Below are 16,128 nucleotides of genomic sequence, written 5' to 3' on the forward strand. Positions count from 1 at the left end.
AAAGTGAAAGGGCTTCCAAGATGCCATTTCAAAGTTCCCAACTTGGGAATTTCAAGATGGTTGAGTAGAGTGCCTAATGCTCACCTCCTCCTCCACAAAGAACCAATGTACAGGTATAAAGCTCCATTCTGAGATGAGTAACCAAAGAGAATGTTGGAAATCAGCCAGAGACTGAAACCTCAAAGGATTAAGAGTGGTGGGACAAAAGCATAGTAAGAGAAACAAAACACCCTAATACATAGAGAAGAGGAGCTTCTCCTTTGCAAAGTAAAATTGAAAGGAAGCACCCTGAAAACTCTACCAGAATGCATGTTGGCATTCTAGTCCTGAGTACTAGAGGTTTTATAAGCCTCACAGGTTTGTTACTTACTTAGGTAAGTAACCTGAAGTCTGCATAGAGTTGCTTTAGAAAAAGACATCACATTATTTACTAGGGAAACTACAGGCTTCTGTAGCCAGTAGCCACGTTGAGAAGGGAGCTACTGTCAGAATTTGGACTGCTCTGGGGCTCAGAAACACCTGCACATTCACATCTCTGGGCCTCCACTGCTCTGGCTTTGGGGATAGCTGCTTGTGAACCCAACTTGGTCCAGCAGAATGACTGTGACTTAACCACAACTCAGGACTTGTGTATTAGGCGGACAGGTGACACAACACAGAAGAGAATGGTATAAGACATCTTTAAGAACCAACAGACTAGACCACTTGCCTGCTGAGATCGAGGCTAAGTCAGACATGTGGCCATGGGCCTGAGGCAGAACTAAAGGCAGGTGCTCTACAGTTTCCATGCCCTCCCTGCATGCCATCCTGCTGCTCTCCTGTGCATAGCGCATGCTGACAGGGCTTTAGGCAATTCGGTGGTATAGCTGTCACCCTCTCCCCAGATGAACAAAGTAAAAGAAGGCTCAGAGAAATACTACCTCGATTCACCCAGTTCTGCTCCTAGGCACTCACTTCAGATAAAGGGCTTGTGTGAAAAAAGCTTTGGATCTGGCTGCTTTCTACTACCTCAGGTGTGCACTGTCCCTAAAGCAGAGAGAAACTTCAAGTTTCCTGCATTCCCATGGTTTCTGCCACTGCTGTGCCCCTGCCACACACCACGGTCAGAAGCGAGTGACAGCATCACAGCACTGGTACTGTGGTAGTTCCTGCCACCACCTCTCCCCATGCAGGATCTGGCTGTGAACCTCTGACTCGTAAGACAAGTTATTCCAGGCCCTTGCCACTGCTGTGACCACCAGTGCCAGAGGCCTTGCTAGTAGCAGAGCTAGAATCAACAGTGCCTGAGGAAATTCCCACTGCCCAGTAGGATCATTACTCCCATTGTGGGAGAAGTCAGAGAGGGAGCACCCTTTGCTGTCAACACCACAACTGCCTGAGGTGCTAGGACGTCCCCACTCTTGCATGGCCCACAGAAACAGATTTCTTTGACTTCAACACAGTCAGTACACACTGCCCAAAGTCATTAACTACAACCGAGAGTACACTATGGATGCCCAGCTAGGACTAAAGCCAATATTGTACATCAGACCCACACTCCAAGACATTCCAGGGGGAAACCACTTGCTACAAAGGCCAACCAACCTATAAAAGTGGTTGTTATATGTGGATCTGGAATGACCCCTACACGCTGTGTGTGGATGGATTGGTCCCCAGCTGGTGATGCAAGTGGGAGGACATGGATCCAGGTAGAAGAGATGTGTCATTGGAGGCATGCCTCTGCAGGTACATCTCATCCCTGAATTGTCTCTCTCCTTCATTTCCTTCTTCCTTATCCCCTCCTGCCCACCATGAGTAAGCTGCATTGTTTCACCATGCCCTTCTGTCATGCACTGCCTTGCTAAAAGCCCAAAAACAGTAGAGCCAGCTGACCATGGACTGAGACCTCTAAACATGCCAGCTGAGCCAAAACAAACCTTTCCTGTGTTAGGTTGATTTACTCATGGTATTTGTCACAGTGCCTGTTATGGTTTGGGTCTAGATGTCCCCCCAAAGTCTCATGTGATCATAGGCTTGCTCTAGAGTGTATGAAGCTGGAATCGATTCGCTATACAATGCTAGTTCAAGGACACTAGGATTAAGAATGTGAGTGCTACCTGCCCTAAGTAGTCTGAGTAAGATAAAAGGGACAGGGAGACACTGTTAACTCTCCTGTTAACCCTTGCTGCCTTATGTGCACCATATAGTTTCTGTTCTTTTATTTATTTATTTTTGATACCAGGGATCAAACTCAGGACCTTGTGCTTGCAAGGCAGGCAGCAGCACCACTGAGCTACATCCCAGGCCCGTGTTGTTTCTGTTCTGTGAGGCTTGTTTGCCATCCAGCTTCAGAGTCAGCCGTTTATGGACTGAAACTGCTACAGATCGTAAGCCAAATAAACCCATTCCCCTCTAACATTGAGTGTTGGTTACTTTTTCTCAGCAATGAGAGAAAACTAACACAGTGACTGAGACTTGACTAGCACTGTCACAGATATAACTGATATAACAGATGCACAAATTTCAATGTAAGAGCACAAAAAAATCTGAAAATGCCAGGTGATATGACACTTCCAAAAGAATATAATGACTTTCTGGCAAACATCCCAAAGAAATCAAGATGAAATATCTGATGGGGAGAGTAAAAGTATGAGTGTTCTTTTTTTTTTTAAGTTTAATGAGATCCAAGACAGTACAGACAAACTGTTAAATGAAATCAGGAAGACAATACAGGTTTTGGGGTGAGAAATTCAGCAAAGAAATAGAGATCTTGAAAAAGAATGAAAAAAGAAATCTTGGAAATGAAGATCTCAATAAGTCAGATAAAAAGATACAACTGAAAGCCTCAACAACAAAAGAGATTAGAAAAAAAAGTCTGAATCTGACAACAGATCTTTTGAAATATCTTAGATTAAAAATAAAAACAAAATAAAAACCCAACAAACCAAAGAAAACGAACCAAGCAAACAAACAAAAAGAATGAAGAGTTTCAAGACCTTTGGGACAGTATTAAATGAACAAATACCCATTTCTGCAAAGCATGCAAAAGTATAAAATCATACCAGAAGAGTAGATACACAAAAGAGAAACACAAAAGAATCTAATATTTTAATACCATAAACTGTTGCCCACAAAAATGAATCAGAGGAAGAACAAAGAATATTCAAAACAACTAGAAGGAAATCAGTAGTATCAGGAATATATGACCTACTAAAATTGAATTAAGAGGGCATAGAAACCTGAATAGACTAATGGCAAGTAATGGCAAGACTGAGTCATTAATAAAAAGTCTGTGGGATTGTGGTATAATGAATTGGTATAGTGCTTGCCTAGCATATGTGAGGCCCTAGATTCTATTCCTTGTGAGCATGTGTGCTCACACACACACACACACACACACACACACACACAGAGACACACACAAACACATACACGCATGCACAAAGTTTCCCAACAAGAAAAACCCAAGATTCACTAGTGAATTTTACCAATCATGTAAGGAAGAAATGTCATTTTTTCTCAAACTATTCCAAAGACATTCTGAGGCCAGCATTATACTCTTAACCATAACTGGATACTGACATAATAAAACATATAAATCAGTATCCCTGATGACCATACATGCAACAAAATAAAATTCAACAGCACGTCAAAATATCACACCACAATCAAGTCAGTTTCACTCTAGGAATGCAAGGATGATTCAAGATATGCAAATCAATGAACATAAAACAGTATGGGAAAAGAATGACCAAAGCATAGTATCATCTAAACAGATGCAGAAAATGCACTTGATAAAATTCAGTAACTATAAGTTCTGAATAAATTAGGTATAAAAGGATCATACTGCAACATAATACAGGGTACATATGACAAACCCACAACTAGGACACTAAATAGAAAAAAGCCACAAGCATTTCCACAGGAACAGGACGAGCACATCCAGTCATTACTCTTCTATAACATACTCCTAGGAGTTTTAGCCAAAGTAGTTCAGCAAGAGAAAGACGCAAAATGCATATAAATAAAAAGGTGGAAGTCAAATTTATGTTTTTTTTTGCAGATGATATGGTTCTATAGGATTCCCCCCTAAAAACCACTAGAACTACTAAACAAATTTAGTAAAGTAAAAGAACACAAAATCAACACACAAAAGTCAGTAGCTTTTCTATATGCCAATGATTAATTTCTCAAGTAAGAAAAAATGAAAACAACACCATTCACAATAGCTACAAAAATGTGCAAATAAATTTAACCAAGGAACTGGAAAGGATCTATGATAAAAAAATTACAAAGGATGACAAAAGATATCGAAGAGAACAAAAACTATAGAAAGACTTCTTATATTCATGAGCTGGAAAAATAAGTATTGTTAAACTGTCCACACAACCCAAAGCAATCTGCAGATGCAACGCGATTCTTAGCAAAAAACTAATAACATTCTTCACAGAACTAGAAAATACAATCCTAAAAAGGAAGAATAAAAGACCCCAAATAGCTAAAGCCATTTTGAGCACAAAGAACAAAGCTAGAGACATCATAGCTGATTTCAGGACATACTCCATAACCATAGTAACAAAATGAGCATGATGTATAACATACACAGACCAATGAAACACAACAGAGATCCCAGAAATCAACTCAGGTATTCACAGCCAATTAATTCTCAACAAAGGGGCAAAAACCAAAACAACACACACACACTGAAGAAAAGACAACTTCTTCAAGAAATGGAGCTGAGAAAACTGGATATCCACATGCAGAAGACTGAAACTAGGCCTCTATTATCTTTCACCTCATGCAAAAATCAATTCAAAACCAGGTCAAAGATGTAATGCAAACCCTGAAGATTTTAGGCTATTAGAAGAAAACAAAGGGCAAATACCTAAAGATGCTGGTACAGGCAATGATTTTCTGGATAGGACTGGAATAGTACAGGAAACAAAAACAAAATCTGACGGGATTGCATTTGAAAAGCCTAGCACAGCAAACGAAGTACACAGCGGAGTAAAGACACAAACAGAATGGGAGAAGATATTTACCAGTTCTGTTCATCTCATAGATGCTTAGTATCCAGAATATATATAAAATTTTAAAATGTAATAACAAACCAAGTAACCTGATTAAAAATGGATCATCTTAATAGCTACTTCTCAAAAGGAGAAATATAGATAGCCAACACATTTATGAAAAAAAATGCTCAATAACATTAGTCATCAGGGAAATGCAAATCAAAATCAAAATTACAATGGGATACCATCCCACCCCAGGCAAGATACCATAAAGAAGAAAAATACATAAAAAATACTGGCAAATATCAAGAAAAAGGAACTCTTATCCATTGTTGGTGGGAATATAAATTTAGTACAGTCATTCTAAAGTATGGCATTTATACAACTGAAAATAGATCTACCATATGAAACAGCTAATCCCACTTCTGGGTTCCATCCAAAGACAGTGAAAGCGGCATGCCAAAGAGAAACCTGCATGTCCATGTTTACCGTAACACTACTCACAATAGCTAAGATAAAGACAGGCTAGGTGCCCATTAACAGATTAATGGATAAAGAAAATGTCATTTATATACCAAATGTTGTATATTATTCAGCCATAAAGAAGCAAATCCTATCATTTGTAGCAAAATGAATGGGACTGGTGGACATTAAGTCAAAATAAGACAGATACAGGCTGGGGATGTAGCTCAGTCGTGCCCCGCCTGCCTGGCAAGCATAAGGTCCTGAGTTTGATCTCCAGTAATGACCCCCCCTCCAAAAAAAAATGTCAGATACAGGAAGACATACCACAGGCTGTTTCTCAGATTTTGGAAACTGAAATGGGTTGACCTGAAAATAAAAGCCTGTTTAATAAGGATTAGGAAGGGGACAGGGAAAGAGGTCGAAAAAGTGTGGTTGGATTTGGTCAGTGCATGCTGTAAGCAAGTATGGAAACATTGCTCTAAACCCCATTAAAATGTACTGTTAATATGAGTTACTAATAAAGTGAAGTTCCCAACTTCAGAAAGTAGAATCCTAAATAGCAAGGTACAGTGGAGTTTGCTATGTTTCCAGAAGTTGCTGTAACTAAGATATTTTAGTTATGCCACAGGAAGCAAATGGCACAACGCTATGTATTTAGCTTTTCCTTAAGGTGAGAAATTGATGGAGTATGACTCTCTGCCTCTGTTGTGGGAGATGAGGTGGCATTATGACTGTGTGTAGAGATGGACAAATGGGGAATGTGCAAATCTTTCTTGTCTTCCTGTAATCAAAACCTGGACACAGGATGGTCACAGCATGTACTGCTGCAAATCGAGCTGTTACCCTGTGTGCGGGTGGCACAACTGTCCCAGTGAACACATTCTGGCTCTGGGCCCTCTTTGGCTGTCTCTGTGCTCCTCTCTTCTTTCCTGTTTCTGGGAAAAACTCCACACTGTCTGTAGGGTTGCTTTAGTGTATAAGTGAGCACAAAGGAGTGAGATGGTGACATCAACCCTGTATCACTTCATTTAATCTTCAGTTACATTTTAAAGTCGGTTCTTGGCTTTATGTTCTTCCTAAACAATCACAGCATCCATACATCTTATTTCATTTTTAATCGATACATATTGGCACGTATGCCATCCACAGATTTTTAAAATCCAAGCCTGTCAAGATGGCATTTCAGAATGACATCTACTCACATATTAGATAGGGGGTAGTCCTGGGAGACGCCCGCTCCTCCACACACCTGAATGGCCCGGTCAATGATCCTGCAGACGGCCCGGGGCGCAACCACTTTGATCATTGCAATCTGTATAAGCAGGATATGAAAAGAGTGCTTCTTTCTTAGAACTATACACAGTGTGCCAGAATTTGATATCATCTATATTTTTTTTCTCTGCGAAGTGAAACCAGAAAACTTTCCCACACCCAAGTCACCACTGAACAGCCAACAAAGAGATCTACTGTAATTCAGTTAATGGCCATATTTCAGTCAATACAGACTTTTTAGAAAGGGATAGCTCAACTAGTTTTCCTTCCGAAAGGATTTCAGAATAGGTCACATTCATCACATTAAAGGTCATAAAAACAGTTTAAGTGCTTCTGAGCCACTAGTCGGTATTATCTTAGCAATTTTATGGGTTTTTAAAGAATTAAATGACTATGTCCTTAATCCATATAAGCCAGAACATAAGGCAGAGGACAACAGGAGCCTTTTATGAAACATTTACTATATGGCAGAATCATACTTTGCATTTAGGTTACTGTCCATGAGAACCCTGGGCTCAGGGTGGAAAGGTTAAATACTTTACCCATGATCCTAGGCCAGCAGAAAGTGGTAAAGTGGTTACTATTAATGCCAGCTCCGTGGAGAGCCTAGCATTTCCCCACTCTTTGCTGCATCTCAAGAGTGTTGGAGATATTCTGCATTCCAAAAATCATTTCCTAAAGTAGCACAGTGAAAGGAAAGCTAGCAAGTGATAGACACTTAAGCTTGTGTGTGTGTGTGTGTGTGTGTGTGTGTGTGTGTGTGTAGTACTCAGGATTGAATCTTAGTTTTAAGGCTCAATGAACGCTAGATAAGCCACTGAGTTTATCTACGTTCCAGCTCTTTTTTCTCTTTTAGTTACTTATGTCTTGTTCTTTTCAGGTTTTTATTACTACACGTTTACAGTACATAATGGCTACATTCATTGTGGGGAGTTGGCAGACATACCTTTTTATTCTTTGAGACAGGGTCTCAATTAGTTGCTCAGGCTGGCCTTGAACCTGTGATCTTCCCACCTCAGCTTACTGAGTAACTGTCATAAGCATGAGCCACCATACCAAGCTCATTTATAGTCTTTAAACCAAAAATCACATGGGGGCTTCTAATATTCTCAGTGCTTTCAAGGTGCTGTGAAACTCGAAATGCTCAAAGGATTGGAGAACCTGAATAAGGCTCTGCAACTGACAGACCAGGGCTTCCTCACCTCTTTCCTAGCACCAGCGCTCCCCAGAGTATCTATACTGTGGGCAGCTTTCAAGGTCAACAAGCGGATCTCCTCAATGGCGATGCGGCTCTCAGCAATCCAGTGGGCCACAACCTCCTGTGTAGGAAACAAAGGGAAGAAGGAGATAAGCTGGTGTCTGACATCCACATGTAACACAGTCTTGTAGATTGGTGAAAACACTTGATAGGCTAACAACTGTTCATAAGCCCTACTGTATAAATATTTGAATGAACAAGCTGATTTGTACAGTCTATTCTTGTGGAATATTACAGTTGGACTTGGAACATTTTAGAAAGAAATTGTATTTGTTCAGAAAGATAATTTATTTGGATATTTTACTGTCTAAGGTCAAGATTGCTGAACTGAGCAACTGTCCTACTGCCAAATTACTCATCAGCCCTCCTGAATGCTGAATCACATGCTCTCACTAAACCTGGTTGGATGGCAGTGGTGGCACTGCTTATAATAGTCAAACTGCATACTTGTAGGCACGATTTCAGAGTGAGGATGGTCCAGGAGCCCTTTATTGTGTTATTATTTATGTACAGTTATCTTTTTATCTGGTGGACAGTTCTATGACTGTAACACATGTAGATCAGTGTAGTCACAAATGAGATACAGAACATTTCTATCTTCCTCAAAAAGTCCCTAGTGTTAACCCATTTTGTCACACCCTCTGCTCCACCTAACTCTGGCAACTACTGACATGTTCTTCATCACTCTAGTTTTGCTTTTTCCAGAATGTCATATAAATGGAAGCATCTAAGCATCAGTTCTCTTGAGATTGGCATCATTCACTGAGCTTAAAGCCTCCGAGTTACACCCAAAGTATTCTATGTATCAAGAGTCCATTCTTTTTTTTTTTTTTTTTTTTTTTTTTGTACCAGGGATCAAACTTGGGACCTTGCACTTGCAGGCAGGTGACAGCAGCACTGAGCTAAATCCCTGGCCCAAGAGTCATTCTTTGCATTGCTATGTAGAGTTCCATTATAGGGATGCATCCCGGTTTGTTTAGCCATTCACTTGGGTTGTTTACAGCTTGGGATTATTAATAGAGCTTCTATAAACATTTGTATGTGGTTTTTTTGTATGGATATACATTTTCACTTTTTAAAGCAAATAACCGGTGTAGAATTATGTTGTTACTGGTAAATGTTTATAACATGTTATCATTTTTTCAGAGTAGCTGTACTGTTTGGCATCCAAACCAGCAGTCTATAAGAGTTCCCCAAATCACTGACATATTTTCAGTATTTTTAAAAATAGTACTTCAGTCATTATAACAGTACACAGAGATATCTCATTATGGTCTTGATTTGCGCTGCCCGAATGTTAATACTGTTGATCCTCTTTTGATGTGTTTATTCACTATCTATCTATCGATCTATCTATCTATCCATCCATCCATGTATTTATTTTTGGTGCCGCGTATCAAACTCAGGACCTTGTGCTTGTGAGGCAGGTGTGGTTCCATGGAGCTAAATCCCCGGCCCATTTGGTTGCTACTTCATATCCTCTGTGATAACTCATCTGTTCACGTTTAGAAGAAACTCACTTTAAATATGACAGAGACATGCTGAAAGTAAAACAGTAACAAAAAAGGAAAATATATGTTATGTGAACACCAATCAAATCAATTTGATACTAAAGTAGAATTTAGACCAAAGAAAAACAGATGTTCATTAAATTAATGATAAAAAGGTTAATCCATCAAGAAAACATAGCAATCCTAAATATGTATTCAACAAATGACACAACTGCTAAAAATGTAAGAGAAACCAATAGAACATCTACATGGAACTCAATGAACATCAAAACAGAACATACCGAAATCTGCAGGCTACAGTTAAAGTAGTTCTGAGAGGGAGATGTATAGCACTAAATCCATACATTAGATAAGAGGGAAAATATCTCAAAAATCTATGTGATCACCTCAAGAATGTAGAAAAAGAAGAGTAAAATACCCGTACAGCAAAAGAAAATAATGAAGAACAAACATAAAACTGACAATGAAATAGGGGAAACCAGTGAAAAAAAAAAGATCTTGATAACAGAACACTCTGACTCTAAACACATAAAACTGATGGCTTAGACAAAAGGGATCACTTTCCGGGAAAGCAAAAGCTACCATGACCCACCCAATATAAAATATTAAGGAAACATTTAAAACTTTCATCCTACTCTATCCCCCAAGTTTCCTAACCCAAACAGTATCATAGGAGAATTCTACCAAATGTTCAAAGAAAAATCAATATCAATGCTAGACAATCTCTTCCCAAAACAGAAAGAAATGGTACACTTCCCAAATCATTTTGTAAAGCCAGTACGACCCTGATGCTAGAACCATATAAAGGCAATAAGAAAAAAGAAATTACAGATCAGTATACCTTATTGATACAGATGGCAAAGTCCTTAACTATCAGCAAACCATATAATAGTGGAAACCAGAGGCTGGGGAGAGTAGGGAGAAGTAAGGGAGAGCTGGGGAATGGTAGGTTAACAGGTATAAGCTACCCGTTACCCTAAGGTTAGGCAGGAGACTAACCTGGAGACTAACTTAGGCACTAAGTTAGACAGAAAAAATAAATTCTGGTGTTCTATTTTGTAGTAGGCTAACTGCCCAAAAAATGTACTGTATATTTCCAAATAAAAGCTAGAAGAAAAGATTATTAAGGTTTTTACTACAAAGAAGTGTAAATGTTTGAGGAGATAGATATGATTACCTTGATTTGACCATTACACAAAGTATGCATTTATAAAAACATCACAGTGCCCCATAAATATTTATAAATTTTGTATGTCAAAAATGTTAACAAATAAAATTCAGAAATATATAAAAATAATTATGTGCCAATAACAAAGTGGAATTTTTCCAAGGAAACAAAGCTGGTTCGATATTTGAAAATCAATCAGTATACTTCACCAAATTAACACACTAGAGAAGAAAAATGACACAGTCATATAATTTAATGCACAAAATCATTCAAGTTTTTTTTCATTCATCAAGTTTTTAAATCTCATAATAAAATCTTAGAAAATTAGTTACAGAGGAACTGAAATTAATTACAGAGGAACTGAACTTCAAAAACCTATAGCTAACATTATGCTTAATGCTCCCTTAACTTTGTGAACAAGGTAAGCATATCAGCCTGCGCCACTCTTATTCAACAAAAGGCAAGTCAAGAAAATAAAAGGTACACATAACAGAAAAGAAGAAATAAAACTGTCCCTATTTGCAGATGTCATGACTGATTATGGAAAATCCTAAGTGATCTACTAAAACTCCTAGAAAGAATGAGTTCATCAAGGTCACAGGATACAAGATAAACACATACAAATCAACTGAATTTATAAACACTAGTAAAGAACAAATGGACACTGAAATTAAAAAGACAATTTAGAATTGCTTAAAAATACTTATGTGTAAATAAAGTCATGAGGTGCTTAACTATGAGGTACATTCTGAAAAATGTGTTATTTTGTAGATATGTGACCATCATAGAGGATATTTACACAAACTAAATCATCTGTGACACCACTGAGCAATATAATTATGGGGCCACTGTTGCATACGCAACCCATCACTGATTAAAACATAGTTGTGTGGTACATGACTGCATGATGATACAGATAGGGCATGTATGCTTAAGTTCTGCATATGACCAAAAAGGGATGTGCCACGTTTACAGAACAGGAAACTTGATACAGTAATGATATCGATTCTTCCTACAGAGATATATAGGTTTAACATAATTCCTATCAAAATCCTAGCAAGATTTTTTTCAGATATAAACAAGATTTATATAGAAAAGCAAAGGAACTAGAATGGCTAAACCACTTGAAAGGGAATAATAAAATGAGAGGAATCACTGGAGCTTATTTCAAGACTAGTTAGAAGACTACATGAGGAGTAAGCAAAACTGTTGGCAAAGAAGTTAGGACATAAAAGAGAACCAAATTTAATAGGGGAAACAATTCAATAGGAGAAAATATCCTTTTCAACAACAATTGGACATCCATAGGCAAAACCAAAGCCAAAAAACCTTGACCCAAGTCTCAGTTATTACACAAAAATTAATTTAAAATGCACCACAGTCAAATGTAAAATGTAAACCTTTTGGAAGAATTATAGAAGAAAATAATCAGGATATAAAGTAAAGCAGAGTTCTTAGACAACACTAAAAGCATGATCCAGAAAAGCAAAAAAAAGAAAAAGGACAAATTAGTGTTCATTTAGCATAGCGAACATTCTCTGAGGTTTCTTCTGTTTGCAGAATTTAGATGTGAGGAGGTGTTTGGAAAAATCTGGAAAACAAACCTCAGCATAAATCTCACAAATAAAAACTCATAGTTCAGCACGGAAGCCTAGGGGACATACTAAATGCTTCTAGTCAGCCAAATGGGCTTTTTGGCTCCCAATTTTAAACTGAAGTATTTAAAAATGTTTGTTAGGTAAATTAGGCTGGCAAAAATTACAGGGTTCTGGTTCAAGCCACATTAACCTTCCTCAGCTTTTTTTCACCCATTAAGTCTATTGGTACATTTAAAGCAAACAATACAGTTACATTTATCATTGGGATCTTGTACCTTTACATGATATATCTTGGTTCTTATGTTTTCCCCACACCCCTGCCCTCCCTTCACCCCTCCACCCTTCCCTATTTACAAAGACGTTGTTTCAATTTTTTCCTTTTTTCACATTTTTTCTTTTCCATTATTTCCTTTTCCCTCCCTTTCCCACTTCCCCTTTAGCGATTTTCTTCCTATTTCACACTATTGATTATACCATTTGAACCTTATTTACATTTTTAGTTTTTCACACCAGAGAAACTATTCGGTATTTACTCACGTGTCCTATTTATTTCACTTAAGAGAATAACTTCAATGTGCATCCATTTAGTTATAAATGTCTCTAGTTTCTCATTCTTTATGGCTGAGTAGTACTCCATTTTATAGAAAAGCCACATCTTCTTTATCCAGTCTCCAGCTGATGGGCATCTGGGTTGCTTCCAAGTTTTAGCTATTAGAAACTGTGCCACTATAAAGATGGGTGCACATATATCACTGTGGTATGATTCTTTTCATTCTTTTGGAAAGATACCCAGCAGAGGGATGCCTGGGTCAAATGGAACCTCTAATCCTAGTTCTTTGAGGTATCTCCATATTGATTTCCACAGTGGTCGCACCAGTCTGTACTCGCACCAACAATGAAGAAGGGTTCCTTTCTCCCCACAACCCCACCAGCATTTGTTATTGGTTGATTTCTTGATACCAGCCATTCTTTCTGGGGTGAGGTGAAATCTCAGAGTTGTTTTCATCTGTATCTCTCGAATGATCAGTGATGTTGAACATTTTTCATTTATTTCCCCAGCTATTTTTATGCTTGGTTTTATTTGCTCTGGGACATTTTCTTGGCAGAGGATGTTTGATTAGGGTTTCACTAGAACAGTGATGGTTCATTGTGACAGCCACTAACCACATGTGGCTACCAAGCATTTGAAATATGCCCAAAATGAAATGAACTGTGTTAGAAGTGTAAAATATATGCCAGATTTTAAAGAATCGGAACTAAAAAAGAATGTAAAATAATTTAATTAGTAGTATTTTTATATTGATTTCATAGTGAAATGATCACATCTTGGGTATTGGTGCCCTGGTTGACAAACTTAATTTGTGCTATGATTTTGGGGAAGAGGCTGTGCTTGTGTTTGTCGGGGGAGGATGGCCACAGTTGTGTCTGTCACCCAGTGTGGAGTTTGTGAGTGGAAGCAAACTTTTGTCAAGCACTTTTGTTTGCGACCCAAACTGTTTACAAAAAGAAGCAATCATGAACCAAGGTATTACTGTGTTGGGTTAAACAAAAATTTTAAAATAATTTTATCTGTATCCTTTTTACTTTTTAAAAACGTTGCTATACTAGGGCCGGGGATTTAGCTCAGTGGTTCTGCCACCTTCCTTGTAAGCTCAAGGTCCTGAGTTCGATCCCCGGTACCCACCCCAAAGTTGCTATACTAACAGCTGATTTAAAATTACATTTGGTGTTCAGTGTGTATTTTGCTGGCCAGCATTGCCTCAGAGGTGTAAAGTTGGCTCTAACTCAACAATTTCAAACAGACTGCTGGCAGCCAATGAATATTTTTTTGATGGATGCAAAATTGGGTGGTGATAACTTCATGAACAGACTCTAGGTGCACTTACTTACTTGTTAGCTACATGTTCTCAGCTGTGTCTCTACAGGTCCTAGATCTGCCAAAAAGCTTTAAGTGGAAACTGAGCACTCTAGGAAACTGCCAAATTTATTTATGAAGACTGAACTTTATGTTTTAAGTCTGCAGTAATTTAGTGTACAGCTCTGAGTCTCCAAGTTCAGGAAAATGGAATGTTGAAGTCACAAATTAGGAGCGGAAAGCTGGCCCAGATGCCTGTTTATGACACATCTCTTTTTGCTTCTGCCAGCTAATTTATGCCAGATGTGAAGTTCCCAGCGAAGAGAGGCATATTTTTAAAAAGCCCAGGCTTGTTCTGCATGATACATTAACTTTCAAAGGCTGGAGAGAAATCTCTCTCTGGTGCAGCAATGAAACTTTGCTCATGAACACAGCCTTATGTGTTCAGGCCGCCTGTGCCTCAGATTTTCTGTGTCCTCCCTTCCCTGGTCCAGGGCTTGCTTGGTGACAAGCTTGAAAAGACAGCAGGGAAGAAGCCATGGTCAGACCCATGAACAACTCTCTAGTCCCTAATCAGGAGCAGAAGTTGGGCCCCTTTGAGGGATAATTTGACTATCCCAGTTTCTTTAAAAAGTGGCATCTACACCCTCAAAAGCTTACACGTTCTTAGAGCCTCCACGCCCATAAAGAGCTGAACCCTTCCCCTTACCATATACAAACTATTTCCAGGTATAGTGTCATAAAGCCGGATATATTTTTTGTTGGAACAGTGTTATAAATTAATCAATTTTATACTAGATGAGCATAAGTACTTCACAAAATATTAGCATTAGTAACTATTGCTATTATTACTAAGACTAAGCATGTAATACTTCACAAGAAGCAAACACAACCTATAACAATTTAGTTTGTATACACTGCAAATGGTTTTGTTGTTGTTGTTTTTTAAAATCAGGGATTTCCCAAGTCACTAAGTTGAGCAGGCTGGGTTCAAACTTAGAATCCTTCTCTCTCAGTCTCCCAGAGAGGTGGGATTACAGGTACCTGGTTTGCAGAATTTTATAGGATTGCAAATGTATTTTACAAAAGGATCAATGTACTACAATATACTTGTCCAGTGAACACAAATACAATTCTGTCAACACAAGTTTGAATTAATACATGTTAGCAGTAATAAATGTTAAATATTTAATAATAGTTGTTTTTGCTTTCTTAAAAATTAGAAGCCGGGATGGGGATTTAGCTCAGTGGAACTCATGTCTGCTTTGCAAGTACAAGTCCTCAGTTTGATAGCTGGTACTGGGAAAAAAAAATTAGAAGCCCTTTGTAGGTGATGATTTGGCTATTCCACTTACTGTTAAGAAAGGCTTTTCAAGGAAGTCTGAAATAATACCTCCTTTACCCTGTTGATATGTATTTACTAATTTTGATTATATTGCCTACATACAGCTGTGTATAGTGTTTTGTAAATAACAGACTCTGTAGAATATAATTCATAAAAGAAAATTTAAAATGTTATGAACATCCCACCAAAGGTTGGTCCTATTTCTATTTGCATTCCTCAGTAACAGGAATCTCCTTTTTGAAGCATTCCGTTCCACTTTAAAATTTCTCTTATAGAACGTTCTTCCTTTCACAGAGCTTTGCGCTGTTTTCCTACACCTTCCACTTATCTGTCCTAAATCCTTCCAGAAAAACAAAGGAGAAGACAGGTAAGTTCCTCTTCCTAGGACAGGCTCTTCCTGTGTAGAAAGAGCTTTACGGTACCAGCTCTCCTAGAAAATGGGGGTCTAGGAAAAGGAAGCCACTGCCCACACTGCGTGCTCGATTATGGCAGCACTTTGGAGCTACTTAACCTTTCGCAAAGATGAACACTTCTCGTCAGACTATATTAAACGGAGACATAGTATGCTTATGGCAGCACTGGCGAACCTTTTAGAGATCAGGTGCCAGACTGTGACCCCAAACCTACTTATTTATCACAAAGTGCCAACACTGCAATTAAACCCA

The 16,128-nt window shown here is 38.4% G+C and overlaps 1 protein-coding gene across 1 annotated transcript in view; it reads right to left on the reverse strand.

Moving 5' to 3' along the window:
* The window catches only part of Acad11 (acyl-CoA dehydrogenase family member 11), an 87,071-nt gene that overhangs the window by 1,461 nt on the left and 69,482 nt on the right, over nucleotides 1–16,128 (reverse strand). The window contains exons 20-21 of the mRNA XM_010625599.2: nucleotides 7,931–8,047; nucleotides 6,659–6,768 (exon numbers count right to left, since the gene is read on the reverse strand). Of these exons, the coding sequence (XP_010623901.1) occupies nucleotides 6,659–6,768; nucleotides 7,931–8,047 (227 nt within the window). The remainder of the gene's footprint in view (nucleotides 1–6,658; nucleotides 6,769–7,930; nucleotides 8,048–16,128) is intronic.

Source organism: Fukomys damarensis, unplaced genomic scaffold (genome assembly GCF_012274545.1).
Source record: "Fukomys damarensis isolate Sample0158 unplaced genomic scaffold, DMR_v1.0_HiC HiC_scaffold_37, whole genome shotgun sequence".
In the NCBI taxonomy this organism is placed as follows: Eukaryota; Metazoa; Chordata; class Mammalia; order Rodentia; family Bathyergidae; genus Fukomys; species Fukomys damarensis.